At 41.0% G+C, this 16,442-nt stretch overlaps 1 protein-coding gene across 5 annotated transcripts in view; it reads left to right on the top strand.

Moving 5' to 3' along the window:
* Positions 1–16,442, top strand: part of DST (dystonin) — a 399,279-nt gene that overhangs the window by 308,505 nt on the left and 74,332 nt on the right. For all 5 annotated transcript variants that reach the window (XM_087817457.1, XM_087817456.1, XM_087817454.1 and 2 more), the window contains 2 exons: positions 555–1,050; positions 2,701–4,172. In XM_087817457.1, coding sequence (XP_087673583.1) covers positions 555–1,050; positions 2,701–4,172 — 1,968 coding nt within the window. The remainder of the gene's footprint in view (positions 1–554; positions 1,051–2,700; positions 4,173–16,442) is intronic.

Genomic DNA, 16,442 nt, shown 5'->3' with positions numbered 1-16,442 from the left:
TTGCGCATTCTGAGCAACATGACTTATTGGCTAAAACCATTATTATAAAAACTGTCAATAAATCTTATGTGAAAAGAACCTTTGTAAATCAATGCCCCGTGAGTTAATCTAGCCTAAAACCCTTTGGTGTAAAATGCTGTAATTTTAAAAATCCTACAAAGGGAAAAGTACAAGTAGGAAAAACAAATTTGTGGTAGTGTGATGAGAACTTGTCCAATAGCAGGGTTTCCCTTTGTATATGAAAATTGGTACATGAATTTTTGTTCCTTTGGCCCAGACTGCTGAAAATATTTATTCCCTTTGCTTTCCCCTTTGGGGGATCTTATTTTGGGTAAAATATTATCTCTGTGAAGTACCAGAGCTTTTTGGATTACTTTAAGGTAATTGCACTGCCCTCAAAATAAAACCTAGGAAAGCAGTAACTAAATCTCAAAAATAAAAACGAGATAAATCAGTAGCATTTCTGTCTCTTTAGAAACTTAAAGCTGTGTTTTCTGCAATTAATTATTCAATAATTTGTGTGTTTATCTACCCTCATTACCTCTTCACCTTAGATTCTGCTGCAGGAATTTGATACCCGGAAACCTCAGTATGAGCAGCTCACAGCAGCTGGTCAGGGCATCCTGAGCCGACCTGGTGAACACCCCGCTTTCCATGGGATTGTGAAAGAGCAGCTAGCAGCTGTGACCCAGAAGTGGGACAGCCTAACAGGACAGTTGAGTGACAGATGTGACTGGATTGACCAAGCCATTGTTAAAAGCACACAATATCAAAGCCTGCTGAGAAGCCTTTCTGATAAACTGGGTGATCTGGATAACAAACTCAGCAGCAGTGTGGCCGTGAGCACACACCCTGATGCTATGAGCCAGCAGTTGGAAACAGCCCAAAAAGTGAAGCAGGAAATAGATCAGGAAGCGAAGCAGATAAAGGTGGCCCAGGCTCTCTGTGAGGATTTGTCAGCCCTGGTTAAAGAAGAGTACCTGAAAGCAGAACTTAGCAGGCAACTAGAGGGCATCGTAAAATCATTTAAGGAGATTGAACAAAAAGCAGGTTTGTGTCTCTTCTTTTAACACATAAATTTCCTAGAAATAGAGATCGTAGATGGCCTATTTCCAAGCTATTGCCAGTAATCTGGGACCCTAGAGAGAATCTGTCCCCATCTGGAGCATAAGTGGAGAGGAGGCCACTCACACCACTACTGAGAGCAGGTGTGTGCATGTGCACACAATGTGAGGGTCACTCCACGCAGACAAGGGAGGGACAGTGTTGGCAAAATCCACTTAACGAAGGCCCATGAAAATTTCAGGTATTCCACGTTGATTTTTATTTTTTTTATTTTTTAAAATATATCTTTATTGATTTCAGAGAGAGGAAGGGAGAGGGAGAGAGAGAGAGAGAAACATCAGTGATGAGAAAGTCATTGATCTGCTGCCTCCTGCACGCCCCCGACTGGGGATCGCGCCCGCAACCCGGGCATGTGCCCTGACCGGGAATCGAACTTTGATCTCCTGGGTCCTAGGTCGATGCTTAACTGCTGAGCCACGCCTGGCCGGACCCACATTGATTTTTAAAAGATGTAAACATTTTTGCTGTGTGACAGACTTATTTCACCAGGAAAACAGACAAATGGCCTTATTTAAAAGGCTTTGCATCATTTTGTCATCTGCAGTTATTTTGCCTGACCCTGTCACAGAAATTCGCATTTCTAGAGAAATGGGTGAGAGAAGCATTTGGCTCTATTTTCCTCTCAGCCGTTGTGGCCCTGATCCTGTGACACGTGGAGCAGTGTTTGCCAGAGGCAGCGGTAGTGAATTAGTGGACTTCAGAAGGGCCTGCCAAGGAAAAGCACATGTGACTGTTACGTCTGTCCCGTTTGAAAAGTAACACTAGGTGTCTCGCAACTAGTAAACACTCCGTTTATATTTTTTTGTTGATTGGATTTGCTTATTGATCAAAACAATCTGTTGGGCTTACACCTTTACTTTGACAGGGTATATTGATAACATTAGCTATTAAGATCATGATGACGATTATTACTGCCATGGACACTTTTATGTGACAGGCATTAAGCTAAGAACTTTACATGGACTATCCCTCAATGGCCACAACAACTTTTATTAATGTTGCCAGTTTACATTTGGGGATACGAGGCTTAGAGGGTTAACCCTTTTGCGCAGGGTTTTCCAGGCCCCGAGAGGTTGAGGCGAGACCCAAACCCATGCCACTCCTTGTGCTTCATTAAATTGTCTCCGCAATGATGTAAAAATCATAGAAGTGAGGCAGTCATATTTGATAAGAGATAGGTTTTCTATCAGCATACGTAGAACTGTGAACAGTGGTCGCGTCCACTTACGGGAGCGGAGACGACTCTGCACATCAGGCGGCGTGTGTGACTGCCCTCCACCTGTCCTCCGCCACCGCACCTTTATGCAGTTTCACTGATGCTGTCGTCTGTTGGGGACCTCTCCTCTCCCCCCCCTCGCCTTGACTGTCTCTTTTCTTGTTGCCGCTCCTACCTCTTGCTTCCTTTCCCCCTTTGTCAATAACTTAAGCTCACTTGCAGTTCTTACAAGTCAGCGCTGAGAAAACCCTTGCTTTTGGACAGTCCTATACATTTATTTCGTGATTTTCCTTTTAGCTTTTCATAGGTTGTATCAGCATTTTGATGGAAAATAAACATGCCTGTGATTTCATTTTTAGAGAATCATGTCCAGCACCTTCGGTCGGCCTGTGCGAGCTCTCATCAATTTCAGCAGATGTCCAGAGATTTTCAGGCTTGGCTGGATACGAAGAAAGAAGAGCTGAACAAGTCTCACCCAATATCAGCCAAACTTGACGTCTTGGAGTCCTTAATTAAAGATCAGAAAGACTTTAGTAAAACTTTGACTACTCAGTGCAGTATTTACGAAAGAACCATTGCAGAAGGTGAAAATCTGTTATTAAAAACACAAGGGTCTGAAAAGGCAGCCTTACAGTTACAACTAAACACAATTAAAACCAATTGGGATGGATTTAATAAGCAGGTGAAAGAAAGAGAAGACAAGGTAAAAGATTCATTGGGGAAAGCCCTCAAGTATAAAGAGCATGTAGAGACTCTCCGGCCATGGATAGATAAATGTCAGAATAACCTGGAGGAGATAAAATTCTACCTGGATCCTGCTGAAACAGAGAATTCGATTGCCAAGTTAAAGTCTCTGCAGAAGGAAATGGACCAGCACTTTGGGATGGTAGAATTGCTGAACAACGCGGCCAACAGCTTGCTCAGTGCCTGTGAGACAGATAAGGAGGTCGTTACAGATGAGAATAAATCACTGAACCAGAAGGTCGACATGGTCACTGAACAACTTCACAGTAAGAAATTCTCTTTGGAGAACATGGCCCAGAAGTTTAAAGAGTTTCAAGAAGTATCCAAAGAAGCTAAAAGGCAGCTTCAGTGTGCAAAGGAACAGCTAGATGTCCATGATTCCCTCGGACCCCAGGCTTACAGTAACAAACACCTGACCATGTTGCAGACTCAGCAGAAATCTCTTCAGACCTTGAAGCAACAGGTAGATTTGGCCAAGGGACTTGCACAGGACCTTGTGGTGGAAGCCTCAGACTCCAAGGGAGCCTCTGATCTTTTATTACAAGCAGAAACCTTAGCGCAAGAGCATAATGCCCTAAGTCAGCAGGTTGATGAGAAGTGTTCATTCTTAGAAACCAAGCTTCAGGGCATTGGGCATTTCCAGAATACCATCCGAGAAATGTTTTCTCAGTTTGCAGAGTATGATGATGAACTGGATAGCATGGCCCCAGTGGGAAGAGATGTGGAAACGTTGCAAAAGCAAAAGGAGGCTATTACGGCCTTTCTGAAGAAACTGGAAGCTCTCATAGCTAACAACGACAATGCCAACAAAACCTGCAAGATGATGCTGGCCACGGAAGAAACCTCTCCTGATCTTGTGGGAATCAAAAGGGACTTGGAGGCTTTAAGCAAACAGTGCAAAAAGTTGCTGGACCGAGCACAAGCCAGAGAAGAGCAGGTTGAAGGGACAATTGAGCGTCTTGGTGAATTCTACAGCAAGTTGAAGGAATTTTCTATTCTGCTTCAGAAGGCCGAAGAACTTGAGGAGTCTCAAGGCCCTGTAGCTATGGAAACAGAGACCATCAACCAACAGCTTAATGTGTTCAAGGTAGGGAATTCTTCATTTTTACTGAGCACTCTTATTAAAGGAAATTTTTCACTGTTGTAGAAAGGAGATTGTCTCCTTTGTAGAACCTTCTCATATGACTGTCACGCAGTGTTTGTACTTGAATGAGTATAAATGGGGGAAATATCCAGGCACATGGGGCACTTCCCAGCTTCCTGGGGACCTGGGCCCTGATGGGGTACGGCCTGACATGATATAAAGAGGTCAAAAGGGTGCTTGAAAAGTTCCAGCACTTTTCCATGAAGCCTGAAACTGACATCATGGAGTCCATTTATTATATCATGCACACTGACATCTGGAGGGACCAGAGCCGTGGTTTGAACTCTGCTGCAGAGGCCATTCCATAACATGAAAAGCTTGTTCTCTTCATGTTTGTCTCCCAGCATTTTCTTTAGCGGTGAATTATAGTCTTTTCCTGCTCTTTCTTTTTTATGGTCTTCTTATCCTTCTTAATTGAATTTGGTTTTGTAAACTTTTTTCTTCCAAGAGTTCATATTTTTGAAGAGCGGCATTCCATGTTGTAATCCTGGTTTTATAAAATAAAGATCTTGGGCTCATGCCCTAGGGGATTAGGAGTAAATTATTTTTTGATTGGACGATAGGCTCCTCAATGCCGAGGAATGTCTGCCACTTGATAGCACTCAGTGGTGCTTAATGAATGAAACATTAAGTAAAAATGGTGGGCCCGGTTCATTGTCACTAGAGGTGGCCTCATTTATGAGAGTAAGCACAGAAGTTGCATCTCAACAGGGGGCAAAGATAGGTCCATCCCTGCACAGAGAAGTTCCTAAATATCAAGCATTTGCTGCACGGGACTCAAGAACTGTTAGGGTTGGCACAGATCCTATTCTATTTATGAGGTATGTTTTACTTTCCAACAGAGGCCAGTGCGGTGAGGAGTCCCACCATTAGCGCTTAAGGATAAAATAAGGCCAAATAAAAACAGAATTTGCAAAGCCACAAATTGTTTCCCATGAGAAACGAGTGTAAATGACATGGACTTCTAAATTCTGCACTGTTATATTTGACATAGTGTTTCCCTTGCTCATCCTTAATAACAGTCATCTAGGTGACTGGATTTAAAAAACTTCAAAATCACTTTATTTTCTTCTTCTTACTATTATGGTTATTTGCTGTTTTATAAAGTGCCTTAGAAGCCCGGTACCTTCAGGGCTTCAACATCTGTGATTTTATATTTAGATCTTGATTCTTAAAGGTGGAGGAAACTACCTCCTGTTGACTTGAGTTCCTTCATTACCCTGTCAAACTGCCATACTTCTGATTTGCAAAGTAAAGATTTCATAGGAGAGAATTCTGTATGAGAAAAGCTGAGTTTTGTGGCTGTTGCTGCCCCTGATCCTGGGGGAGAGCTTGAGGAGTGGTGAGTCTTCTTCTGATCAGAAACGTTGGAATTTTCTGTAAAACGTGGACAAAACTTGAAAGCTTAAGGGACGGTAACCAAGTTGTCTTTTTACTCAGGAAATTTAAGCATGTTTAGTGCCTTTGTGAAACATGTTCACTTCTCTAGATTTCCTGTGAATTTGTGTTGAAAAAACAATCAATCAGGTTTCTTCATTTCCCTCCACTACTTCAACTACCTGTGAGAAAATGGGCCAAAGGAACGGTGCTACTGCACGAGGTCAGGGGGAAATGTGGCTCTCCGTGGCAGGATTCTTTTGAGAGTAAGAAAAGGCAAGACATAGGAGGAGCCCTTTCACCATTGCACTGAAAGTGTTTTGCAAACTGAAAAGTGCTAAATTTAGCATCATTACCATCAATGGTTACAGAGATTGTTTTATTGGATTGTGAAGGAAAATAAACCACTTAGCGTGCTCTGTCTGTCTGTTCTCTGATATCTTTGGAGGGAGTTGATTGACTTTAATGACATTCAGTAATAAAGAATATCATGACATACCATCAGTGTCTTGAGACCCAGTGACTCAACTAAAAGTTTCCAAGTGGACAAATCATCTGCATTTAAATACAGTCCAGTGTCATAGGTAAAAAAAGAACAAGACTGTTATTATAGTAAATAATTCGGTAACTTATACAATCACTAACTCTGTTTATGTGTGTGTGGGCTCGAGCTCTAAAATGTAGCATGTGCAACAGTGAACACTTATTATGTGTCAAGCATGTTTCTAAACTCTTTGCCTTAATCCTGTTAACAGTCAGGAGAGGTGGGTGCTCTTCTTATCCCCGTTTTACTGTAAGGAAGCTGAGACCCAGGTAGGTACAGTGACTTGCCCAAGGTCACACGAGTAGTAAATGCGAGAGTCTGGATGTTTAGACGGAAATAAGGCAGTGTTTTGTGTCAGCTTTACTTATCACATTGCAATCTGATATTTTCTCTGGGAAATTTTCAGCTCATCTTTGCTGTGACCTAATTTGGGTGGCCCGAATGGCAGCCACTGTTCACTTTAATCCAAAACACCAGGAACACCCTTAAAGGAAAAAGCTCTGTTAAGCAGGCTGCTATGAGTGACATGAGATAAACGTGTGTGAAATTGCCCTAGAGACTGATACGTAGATGCTGTGATGACCAGGAGGAATCAAACATTTCATTGTCTTAGTGATTGTATCTTAAGTGATAAATTAGGTTACCATTCAGATCCTAGTTTAGTTTATGTTGAGCATTAGGCTTTTGTTGAATATTAGTTTTAACATAATATTTTAGAAAGATTTAAAAAAAAATTTAAGTGGAATAATTTGTATTGAGTGGAAAACTAATAGTGTTGCTTAAAAAAAAAAAAAAAAAGCAAACTGCTAATTCTTCTAATTTCTAAAAATAAAACCGAAAAGCACTGAAGGTATTTTTATCATAGACTTCAAAGTATAATCCTGTTTGACATTACTGTTTTTGGGAGATAAAATCTTATAACAGTTTTTAAAAATATAAAATAAACTGCCTTTAGAGTTGGACTAAAACTTAATAATAGCTATTACCCGGTTCCTCAGTAGGGGGTGCCTTATATTCACTAGGAACTTAATGGGTTATTTAAAGTAGGTAGGTAGGACAGACTTTCTCAGTTTCCATTTCTCCCCTAAAACATAACCTAAGAAGTAACAGTTAATATCCTTGAAAGGACAAAATTAATTCATATTTAAGATACTAATCCAGACATAATAATTAAAAATAAATGCTGTTCTGAACCACATTTTCTAATTCACTGTCAGTGAAAACTATTCCAAGTTTTGAAGATAGATTCGTATTACCTTTTGTGTTAGGTTAAAGTTTTTGAACTATTTTGATTGTGTAAGTTCTGTTTACCATACGTTTTTCTAAGTATTAGTCATTGGACTAAAATGTCTGAAGTGCGAGGTGTTTTCTATTACTGTTGATAACTCAAAAGTACTGTTTTTTTACTTACACTTTGCTATTATTACATCAGATTCTATGCACACTGTCATAAATTCTGAGGCAGAAAGTAAAAAAGTCCTTTGGTGTTCCCCCGTCCCTACGTCCTGTTGAAGACTCCTAGGTCAACATTATCTTCAAATCTAATCTATATTATTAAGTAATATTAATGTTTCCACATTTTTATTTATCAAGGAAATATGTAACCAGCCATATATAGGGAACATGCCCTGGCAATTCCAATGATGTCATGAACAGCCAATCAGATTTTCTGATTATCATGAAGTAATCATTTTCACCATATTGATTTGATTTAATTTCTGTGAAGATCAAAGAAACTTGATGTTTTAAACGACATGTACAGTCACATTCTAGCTAAATATACACCCCTTCCCACCTCTATCTAGGCCATGGTAAAAAGTCTTGACTCAGAACCTGCTGTTTATTTCTGCCTCGATTGCAATTCATTTTGTCCCCACAAAAAAAAAAAATATCACTGGTACAAGTCTCTCTGAAACAAAAATATTTATTTTTTATTTTCAAAATGAAAATAGCATTATATAGAACAGAGAATTTTTAAGCCAAGTCAAAACCACAAAGACCAGAACACATTCCTAATGATACTGTAATAAATTTCCTCTGGTCCAGGTGGAGACATGTTTAACCTCGGCATCATCACTTGAGTATGGATCAACTGAAATGCCAGGTATCATGAGGCTAGAGGAGCCAAGTAGTTTCAGCACTATTTGTAAATAATTTTTCTGAAATAAATTTGCAACTATCTTAAGATATTTATGATGACCTTAAAACAGCCTCTGTGATAACACCATATTTTTAAAAATCAAATTAAACTATCCAAAAAATGCTTTAATAGCAGTTTTAAAGTGTGCCCATATTGTTATATAGAGGGAGGTCAATGATGAATTGCTCTCCATTTTTGTGAGAGCAAGGAGAAATTAAATAAAGCTGTTGCAGAAGAGGTTTCTGATAGGGAAAAATAAATTCTTACTTGACTGGATTTTTTGTTAATGAGAGTATATTAGCAAGGAGGTTGTGTGATACCTTCTGGTATTTTTAAAGGTGAAAATATTTTCACAACAGAAACTGTAACTTGATACATGGGCATTAGAGGAAGTTCACATTATTTAAACAGCTATATCAAAGTGGCATTTAAGATTTTGGGAAGAAAGAATATCACTTGTGATGGGCAAGAGAGAAGCCCCACCGAAGCAGAGACTACACCAAGCTACTGTTACCGGAGAGATGAGGAGACCTTGGTTCTTGTCTTCTTAAGGGAAAGATTGCAATCAAGAGACAAAGTGTAGAAAAGCAAGCAATAATTTGACTGCAACAAAAATATACTTAGGACAGTGAAACAAGGAAGAGCATAGAATACGTAACAGGAGAGCCTAGGCTGGGCTGCTTTGGGTCACTGAAAAGTCAGAAGGGGGAAAAGGAGGCCTTGGAGACAGGTTCAGGGACCTTGGAGACAAGTTCAGGAGGTAAGCCTGGATGAGCTGTCGCTGCCCATTGGTCCCCTGGTTGCCAAGTCTTATGGCGTCCCCTTGGAGTAATGGAGATGGTGCTGGTGTCCTTTGTCCTGAGCATATTTATCTCTTTCTTGGGGGAAATGTTAGGGGAGTTCTCAGGGGAGTGTCTCAATAGAATATTCATCAGCCTTTCAGGTGTGCTCTTTCAGGGTTGTCATCTCCACTGATTTGTCTGTGCCAGGGCAGGGGGTCATTAGTCAGTGTAGCTGGTCCTGAGGCAGCCACAGCAGTCACTTGTGGCTTTGCTGCTTTTCTGGGCCTGGGGCTGAGATACAGCTGAGGTCTAGATGGTATCTTCAGGGAGGAAAAGGTTCTAAACTGCATGACTAGCTATGCCAGGGGAGAATAAATTACCCTGGGGGTGAGGTTCTTGTATTCCCAGTATTGCCCTTTGCCGGGCACCTGGGGCTTTCTGCCCTGGTGAGTCTCTGTGCCTGGTCCATTGTCCTTGCCCTGCTCGTGTCTGCCTAACTACCTGTATAACATTACTAAGAGCAGGAGCGAGTCTGCCGTGTGGTATTAGTAATACCTCACGCTGTCACCTGCAGTGTCGGCATAACAGGTGGGTGCTCTTTCCTGCACCGCACAAGAATATACTGTGCTGCTCCGAAAGGGCTGTCCAGAGGGCACTTGGCAATGTGGGCTCTCTTTCCACTTTTGCTGTTAACTAACGCTGTGACTCTATGTTACATAGCCTCTCAACTTCTTTTACTTCATTTAAGATTGAGGAATGAAAATAGGTTGTTCAAGGGTAGTTCCTGCCAAAGATTTTACAACAAGATTTGTATTTGTTGTTGTTATCAGGATAATCCTGTGTCACCAATTTTAAAGTGATCCCTTAAAAAGCATCAAACTGTATTTGTTACCTTACTGTCATCATCACAGGCCTCCCTTAGATAAAGAATACTTACAACATTTATTTAACTAATGTGGAAAGTTGCTTAAAGGTGTGTCTATGTCTGTGTGTGAGAGAGACAGCGAAGAATTTGCTTTGTTGTTAATTTGACCTGTAAATGTTTTTTAAATATTTATCTAGGTCTTTACTCAGTCATGAACTAATAGCCTAGGGTAGGTCAGTGCTGTGATTGTAAATGAAGTGAAAAGCTTTTGGAGACATTCAAGAACCAGGATACCCCAGAAAATGTCTGTGTTCACATCCTGTTCCTTACATATCTTCCTTAATTTCAAAATTACTTTTATTTCTTTTGTCAGTGTTTTAATATGAAAAGTGTTTTCAGGTTTTGTTTGGTTTGGTTTTTGTTTCTCTGAAGGAAATTAAATGGGGTCATTAACATGCATATGGGTTTTGCTTGCCGGATGGCTTTTTAAAAAATCAACTTTTCGAAGTTATATATACATATATCATATATTTCAATTAATAATGTTTACATATAGAATCATTTTGTGTTACATAGAATATTTTTTATCCACTGTTACCTGAATTAGCATACTGAAGATGGGGGGGAAACATAGTCTTAGTAGTATTGTAGTAACTTACAGGGAGACTAGCAAGTGCTTATTAAAGATACTTCTCATCAAGATCAGACAATGAATCCATTAAGAGTTTCTGAATTTGTTTGCTTTTGTGGTGGGGTCTGAATAGCCTACTTTCTATTAAATATAAACTATTTTCCAGTGAAATAAGTAGCTATTGTATATTCATCTGATGATTATCCCCATAAACCCTTTTAGCCATTTGTGAGGAATTCTATTAGTTTGAAGACTAAAAATATAGGATGCTTTCAGTTTTCATTAGCTAATGGTCTGTTTTAGAAAGAATAAGAGAAATTGTTGCTCATGAGGCCGATTTTTGTACTCACAGCAAAAAAAACATATCTCTTGTTTGGCTTCTAATCGAGATTTCAGGAGCTATTGGGCCAGGAGAATACTTTTGTCAGTTTTCATGAATAGTGTTTCATTTAATCACACAGACATTTTCCCACTTAATTACACAATGAATTTCTTAATATCGCCAATCTTTCAGCTGTAAAACCTACATGTTTCAGTTGATAAAATTAGCCTTTTAACTTCTCTGTGAAGTGGATTGTTGTACTTGGTGGTAAGATTTTTCAGGGACTTCCTTTTTTAAAGATTTAACTTAACTTTGGAAATATAAAATGAGCAAGTGTTCTATCTTGCTTATAATTCAATTAGTTTTTGTGCACTTTTCCAAGATCATCTTCCTTTAGAACATACTTTAGCTAGATCACATCTAGTAGACTATGCAAAGTAAGTAATGCAGTGAGAAAATTTAACATTGTATGAAATAATAGTGGTAACAGTTTTTTAGAAAATTTTGGTCACTGTATTTCTCTCATGAAAATGTGAGAGCTCTAGATATCATGATTAATAATTAACACAGTTTAATACATCTTGGTTTTATTAACATCAGAGACAATAATATTTAAAATAGTTGTATAAACCAAATTTGGGAGGAAAAAGTAAACCAGTCTAGTTCTGCCCTAAATATAATTTCTTTCATGTTATCTAGATACTTCTTTGGAATGTGGTTTCAGGTAACAAGATATATATAAAATTGTCATAAATATATATAATGGTCAAAAATAACATATATATGTGTTATTGTCCTAAATACCGATATAATAGTGCAAGTTTTAACTTGAATCATACCATTTATAGAATTAGTCAAAATCATTTTGATAAAATAGGAATTCAGTTGTTAAATAAATGGCATATACTTAAACATAATCAACTAGAGGACATTTTTCCGTAGCACTCCCTACTTGCAAACTGTATTTTCTCATTCATATTTTCCATTGTCCTGTAAGTTGTGCTAGGACAGTGACATTTCATCAGTGTTTTGCCAGTGCCGGTCATGGGGTTTGGCAGATAGCACTGTTTGATGAATGGTTGAATTTATGAATGAATGACCTTTGTAGTTTTAAAAATGTACTATCTACCTCAAATGTGAGGTTACATATTGCTCTTACCTATTGCTCTGACTGATGACTCAGAGTTAGAGTGTAAGGTAGACTGAATTAGGCCATTCTTATGAAAAGTTCTGTGAGTATCTTAGAATGTTTAGAGAAAGGGCACTCATCCACATTTCACAGAAATTTTATTATTAATATTGCCATGAATAAGTAGCTTTGTAGGCTTACATGTCAAGATAGTGGCAGTTGGGTCCTGGCTGGTGTGGCTCACGGGTTCACTTCCCATCAAGGGCATGTACCTGGGTTGCAGATTCAATCCCTGCCTCAACCAGGCTGTGTGGGAGGAAACCAATCGATGTCTCTCTCTCTCTCTCATAGATGTCTCTCTCACATCTGTGTCTCCCTCCCTTTCCCTCCCTCCCTCCCTCCCTCTCCCTCCCTTCCTCTGTCTCTAAAAAAAAAAAAATCAATGGAAAAAATATCCTCAGGTGAGGATTAACAACAGCAACAACAACAAAAAGATAGTGGCAGTTGGTAGTAAAAGACTTAATCTCTCTTCATTCCTGGCCAAGTGCTCAACCCACTGTTCAGACATGGTAACTTGTGTGCATGTTTTTCTTTCTCTCATTGTCAGCACCTCAGAACAGTCTGTGTGCTTGAACTCCATAGGATCAAGTGCTTGTTGAAATATTTCACTTCTTGTCTATGAAAAATGGGCATTGATATTGTGATATTGATGGATATTTTATTTTTTTCTTTATAGATGGCTATATATATTTTTTCCAACTTGATGACCACATACTGAATTGTACCTAATAATTGTTGAATGGGTGTGTTACTTATAAAGTTCTGGCTATGCATAGATTTTTTGAAAAGTATTTAATTTTTAGGTTTGTAAAAATAGTTTTCGAATAATGTTTTCTCATTAAAGGTACAAAAGTTCTCTACTACATCTTTTCTGTAAAAGTATCAGAGAAAGTATAAGGTTGTTTTTGCTAGAACTTCCTTCTTCGCTTGGGGTCTGTGCAGTTTTATTTATGTTCAATTGTTATTTTGTGAGACTGAGAAAAGAGATCTGCCCTCACTTATAACTCTATCTGCTTCTCTGGCAGTGTTGCTTATTTTGTAAAATAAAAGGATGGATAGATTTGATTTTATTTATATAAGAGTATTAATTTTTCCCCCAAAGGCTAAGGCTTGCCTTGCTGAATTTATTTCCAAACAGTATTTTAAGAGTGTTTGTTCAGTAGATAAAAACCCGTGCATGTGATTTTGTTTATGAAATATCTGGAGTCACTTACTGCCCTTGATCTGTTAACCTCAAGAGGACTGCATGGTTATTAGTAACTACTAATATTCATGTCAGCGGTGCCCGGGGCACCCTGCCATAGGAATAATTTACCCTGGAGAACCGTTAGACTTGAACTTGAGCGTTAAGAAGGAGTGACACAACGCCCGACTTCAAAGCGACCCGCGCTTCCCACGGCAGATCTTACGGAGCCTGCAGCTGCGCGGGGGGAGTGTGGTTTCCACGGAAGGGCAGGAACCTGTTAGCTCTTTCTCTCCCATTTTAATATTCAAATGAGCCCTGTCACCGGACACGCTCAGAAATGATCCCCCCCCCCCCCCCCCGCGGAGCTCCTGGTGTCAGGTTCAGCCGCCGCCAGCCCTGCGTACCCCTCCCTCTCCTGAACTGGGTGCTGCGCGTTGGGGCGCCGCTGAACCCGAGCTGCCCCTCTCCCCAGCGGGTCTGCTCTGCGCTGATGTCACCAGCGAGCTGTTGCATTGCAGCCTCCCGGCCTCTAGGTTCCTCCCCCTGAAACCGCTCGCCGGCTCGGAGGAGAGGCCGGGAGTCAGAAGGAAAGATGCCGGCGAAGTTGGGTCGCGGGAGCGCGTAGCGGCGGCGGGGGAGGTGCGGAGCGGAGCGCGGCGCGGCGGGCGCGGAGCCGATGCTGCCCGGGCGCGAGCGGGCACCGGACGCGCCTGCCCGGCCCCGCCGCCCCAGGAGCCGGGCGCCGCGCGGGGGGTCCCCGCTGGACTTCCTTCTGGGCCTCCTGCGCCGCCACCTCTGCAGAGCTGCGGCTGTAGCTAAAATGAAAGACAAACCGCGGCCACCGTTGGTCAGTTTCAAAGGACACGGTAGCCTCGGTGTTGAGCCTGAAAGTGAATGACGCTGCCGGTGCCTTAGAGGGAACGCGGAGCTCTTCTTGCTGCAGTTGCCTCAGGTGGAATAAGCCTTCCTAAAGAGGATCAGATAAGACTTTGGAAAAATGGCTTTTTTTTTCTTCTTTTTTTTTAAGGAGAGTTTATAGAACACCATGCTTTCTAAACTGTTTACTTTCAACAGTTGCTGGATTGTACTGACCTTGCTGTCCAAAAGTATAATTTTTTTTTCCCCTTTGGGTAGTTCTGACTAGCCTCAAAGACGCTTAATATGGGAAGAAAAACTGCCGTTTGAATCCAGATTATTTATAGCTGCTCCCTCCCCCCCCCAAAAAAAAGGAAAACAAAAATTTAACTTTCTTACAGCATTAGACTTGTTTTTCTCTGAAGATCTGTTCTGTGCCTTGAGCTGACAATACATGGTCCCTGTGTTTGTCTTTTAAGTTTCTGAAGCGTGGTTTATTTATAAAGGAGATGAAGTTTTGCAAGCCATCTCTAAGTGGATTACAGTTAACCAGAGCTCTGCCTAAATTAGCATTCGGCCTGTTAAAATGCTTGCTCATTTGGAAATTTTAATCTGGAAATCTCAGATGCAAAATTAGACTAAAAAGGGAAATGAACTGACAACGGAATGTTCTGTTTGAGCCACTGTTAAGTGTGTGTTTGTTTCCCCCCCCCCTGTGTTTTTGGAGTATGTGAAAGGGAACTTTGGGGAAAGGGGGAGAAAGGAGATTTCTGCTCTGTGTTCTTGATGCACTTTATTTTTTAGAATCATTCTAAAAACTACCAGGTAAAAGGATAGTTGCATTGGGACTGACGCACTGATGATGACCTTAAACACCTCATGTATTACGGCATATGTTATCTGAGCGTGTGTCTTTATGCTAAAGACACTCTATAGTTCTGTGCAGAGAAACACTTTTTCGGAAGATGCTTTGCCTTATTTCTTATTTTCTGTTTCAAGAGCTGCAATATTTGTTTTAACTTTCTACAAAATGGGGAAGCCACTCAGCAGGCCAGACTGTTTACGTCAGAATCCCCCGTGCGTAGGGAAGGGCGAAGAAGAGGAGGACCTGAACATTGAAGACTGTTACGTCCCGCAGCGGTCCATCTATGACACGGTTAGGCTGAACGAACAGATAGACTCCGGTTCGAAAGGTAGCCTGTCTTCCAGGCATTTTGGAGATCGGACTTTACCCTACAGTCACAGGACACTGGATGTTAGTTCTTTATGCTCCAACGGTGCCCTTGCGTCTTCCCATGCGCTCGAGCTGAGAGGCCGGGAAGCGCACACACTAGATGAAAAGATGATCTTTGATGCGCTCAAACTAAATAGCGATATCATTCGAACCACAGGATTGCCCAAAGCCAAATCTCACGCCGAAAAGAAAGAGCATAGGCGGTCATGGCGAATGTTTGTCCCAGCCAATTTTATGGATTATGCAAACAAAAGTGAAAGCTCCTTTGTTGAACCTACTGATCCGTCAGATGCTGTGACCAAGGCCAGCAAGTGCAGGTGGGGGACTAACTCTCTCACGTCGGAGGAAGACGACTCTGGTTTGTGCAGCCCTCCAGCAGAGAGGGAAGAAAAACAGGGCATTTTAACTGGAGACCAGTCACGAATCAGAAGCTTGTCTTCTGCTGAAGATATCCATATAGCAGAACAACATGCACCAGTTTTTTCTGTCAATTCCATTAGCGAACAGAAAATCCCATTGCTTTCATGCAGAAGTGCCCACCCCGATGAGAACTTCAGAATGATCTTACATGGTGTTTCTCCGCTAGGGGAAACAAATGGTGTAAATGGTCAGAGGGAAATCCATGGTGAAAACTGCTGCCTGCAGAATGATCTGAAAGAGAGCACTGTTAAATGTGACCCATTAATTATGCCAAGAGATGGAGAAAATGAGTGTATTTCTAGCCCCGGAGAAGAAGGGAAAACATATGGACCGGGAGACTGCCACATCACAGCAGAAAGTAGGGCGTGTATGGGAGATTCTCCTGAGGATTTAGGGCTCTCTCGTTTAGATCTGGGGGGTAATGATATAAACGGTGGTAGCAGGAGCTTAGAAGAAAAGGTGACACTGTTAACACGATGCGATTCGGAAGAATCCAGCCCAGCATCCAAAGAGGAAGTGGAGGCTCCTCTTTCTGCCCAGGAGATGGAGGTGGTCCATATGCAGTGCTCCTCGAAATTCAGAGCAGCGAGAAAGAAAGCAGCTCCCAGAAAAACAAGGGCCCGGGCAGGAGTGTTGGACACAGTCTGTAATGGCTTTCAGTCAGTTCA

The sequence above is a fragment of the Miniopterus natalensis genome, chromosome 5 (genome assembly GCF_054644295.1).
Source record: "Miniopterus natalensis isolate mMinNat1 chromosome 5, mMinNat1.hap1, whole genome shotgun sequence".
In the NCBI taxonomy this organism is placed as follows: Eukaryota; Metazoa; Chordata; class Mammalia; order Chiroptera; family Miniopteridae; genus Miniopterus; species Miniopterus natalensis.
Note: the sequence above shows the minus strand (reverse complement) of the source record. Positions and strands in the feature narration are given on the sequence as shown.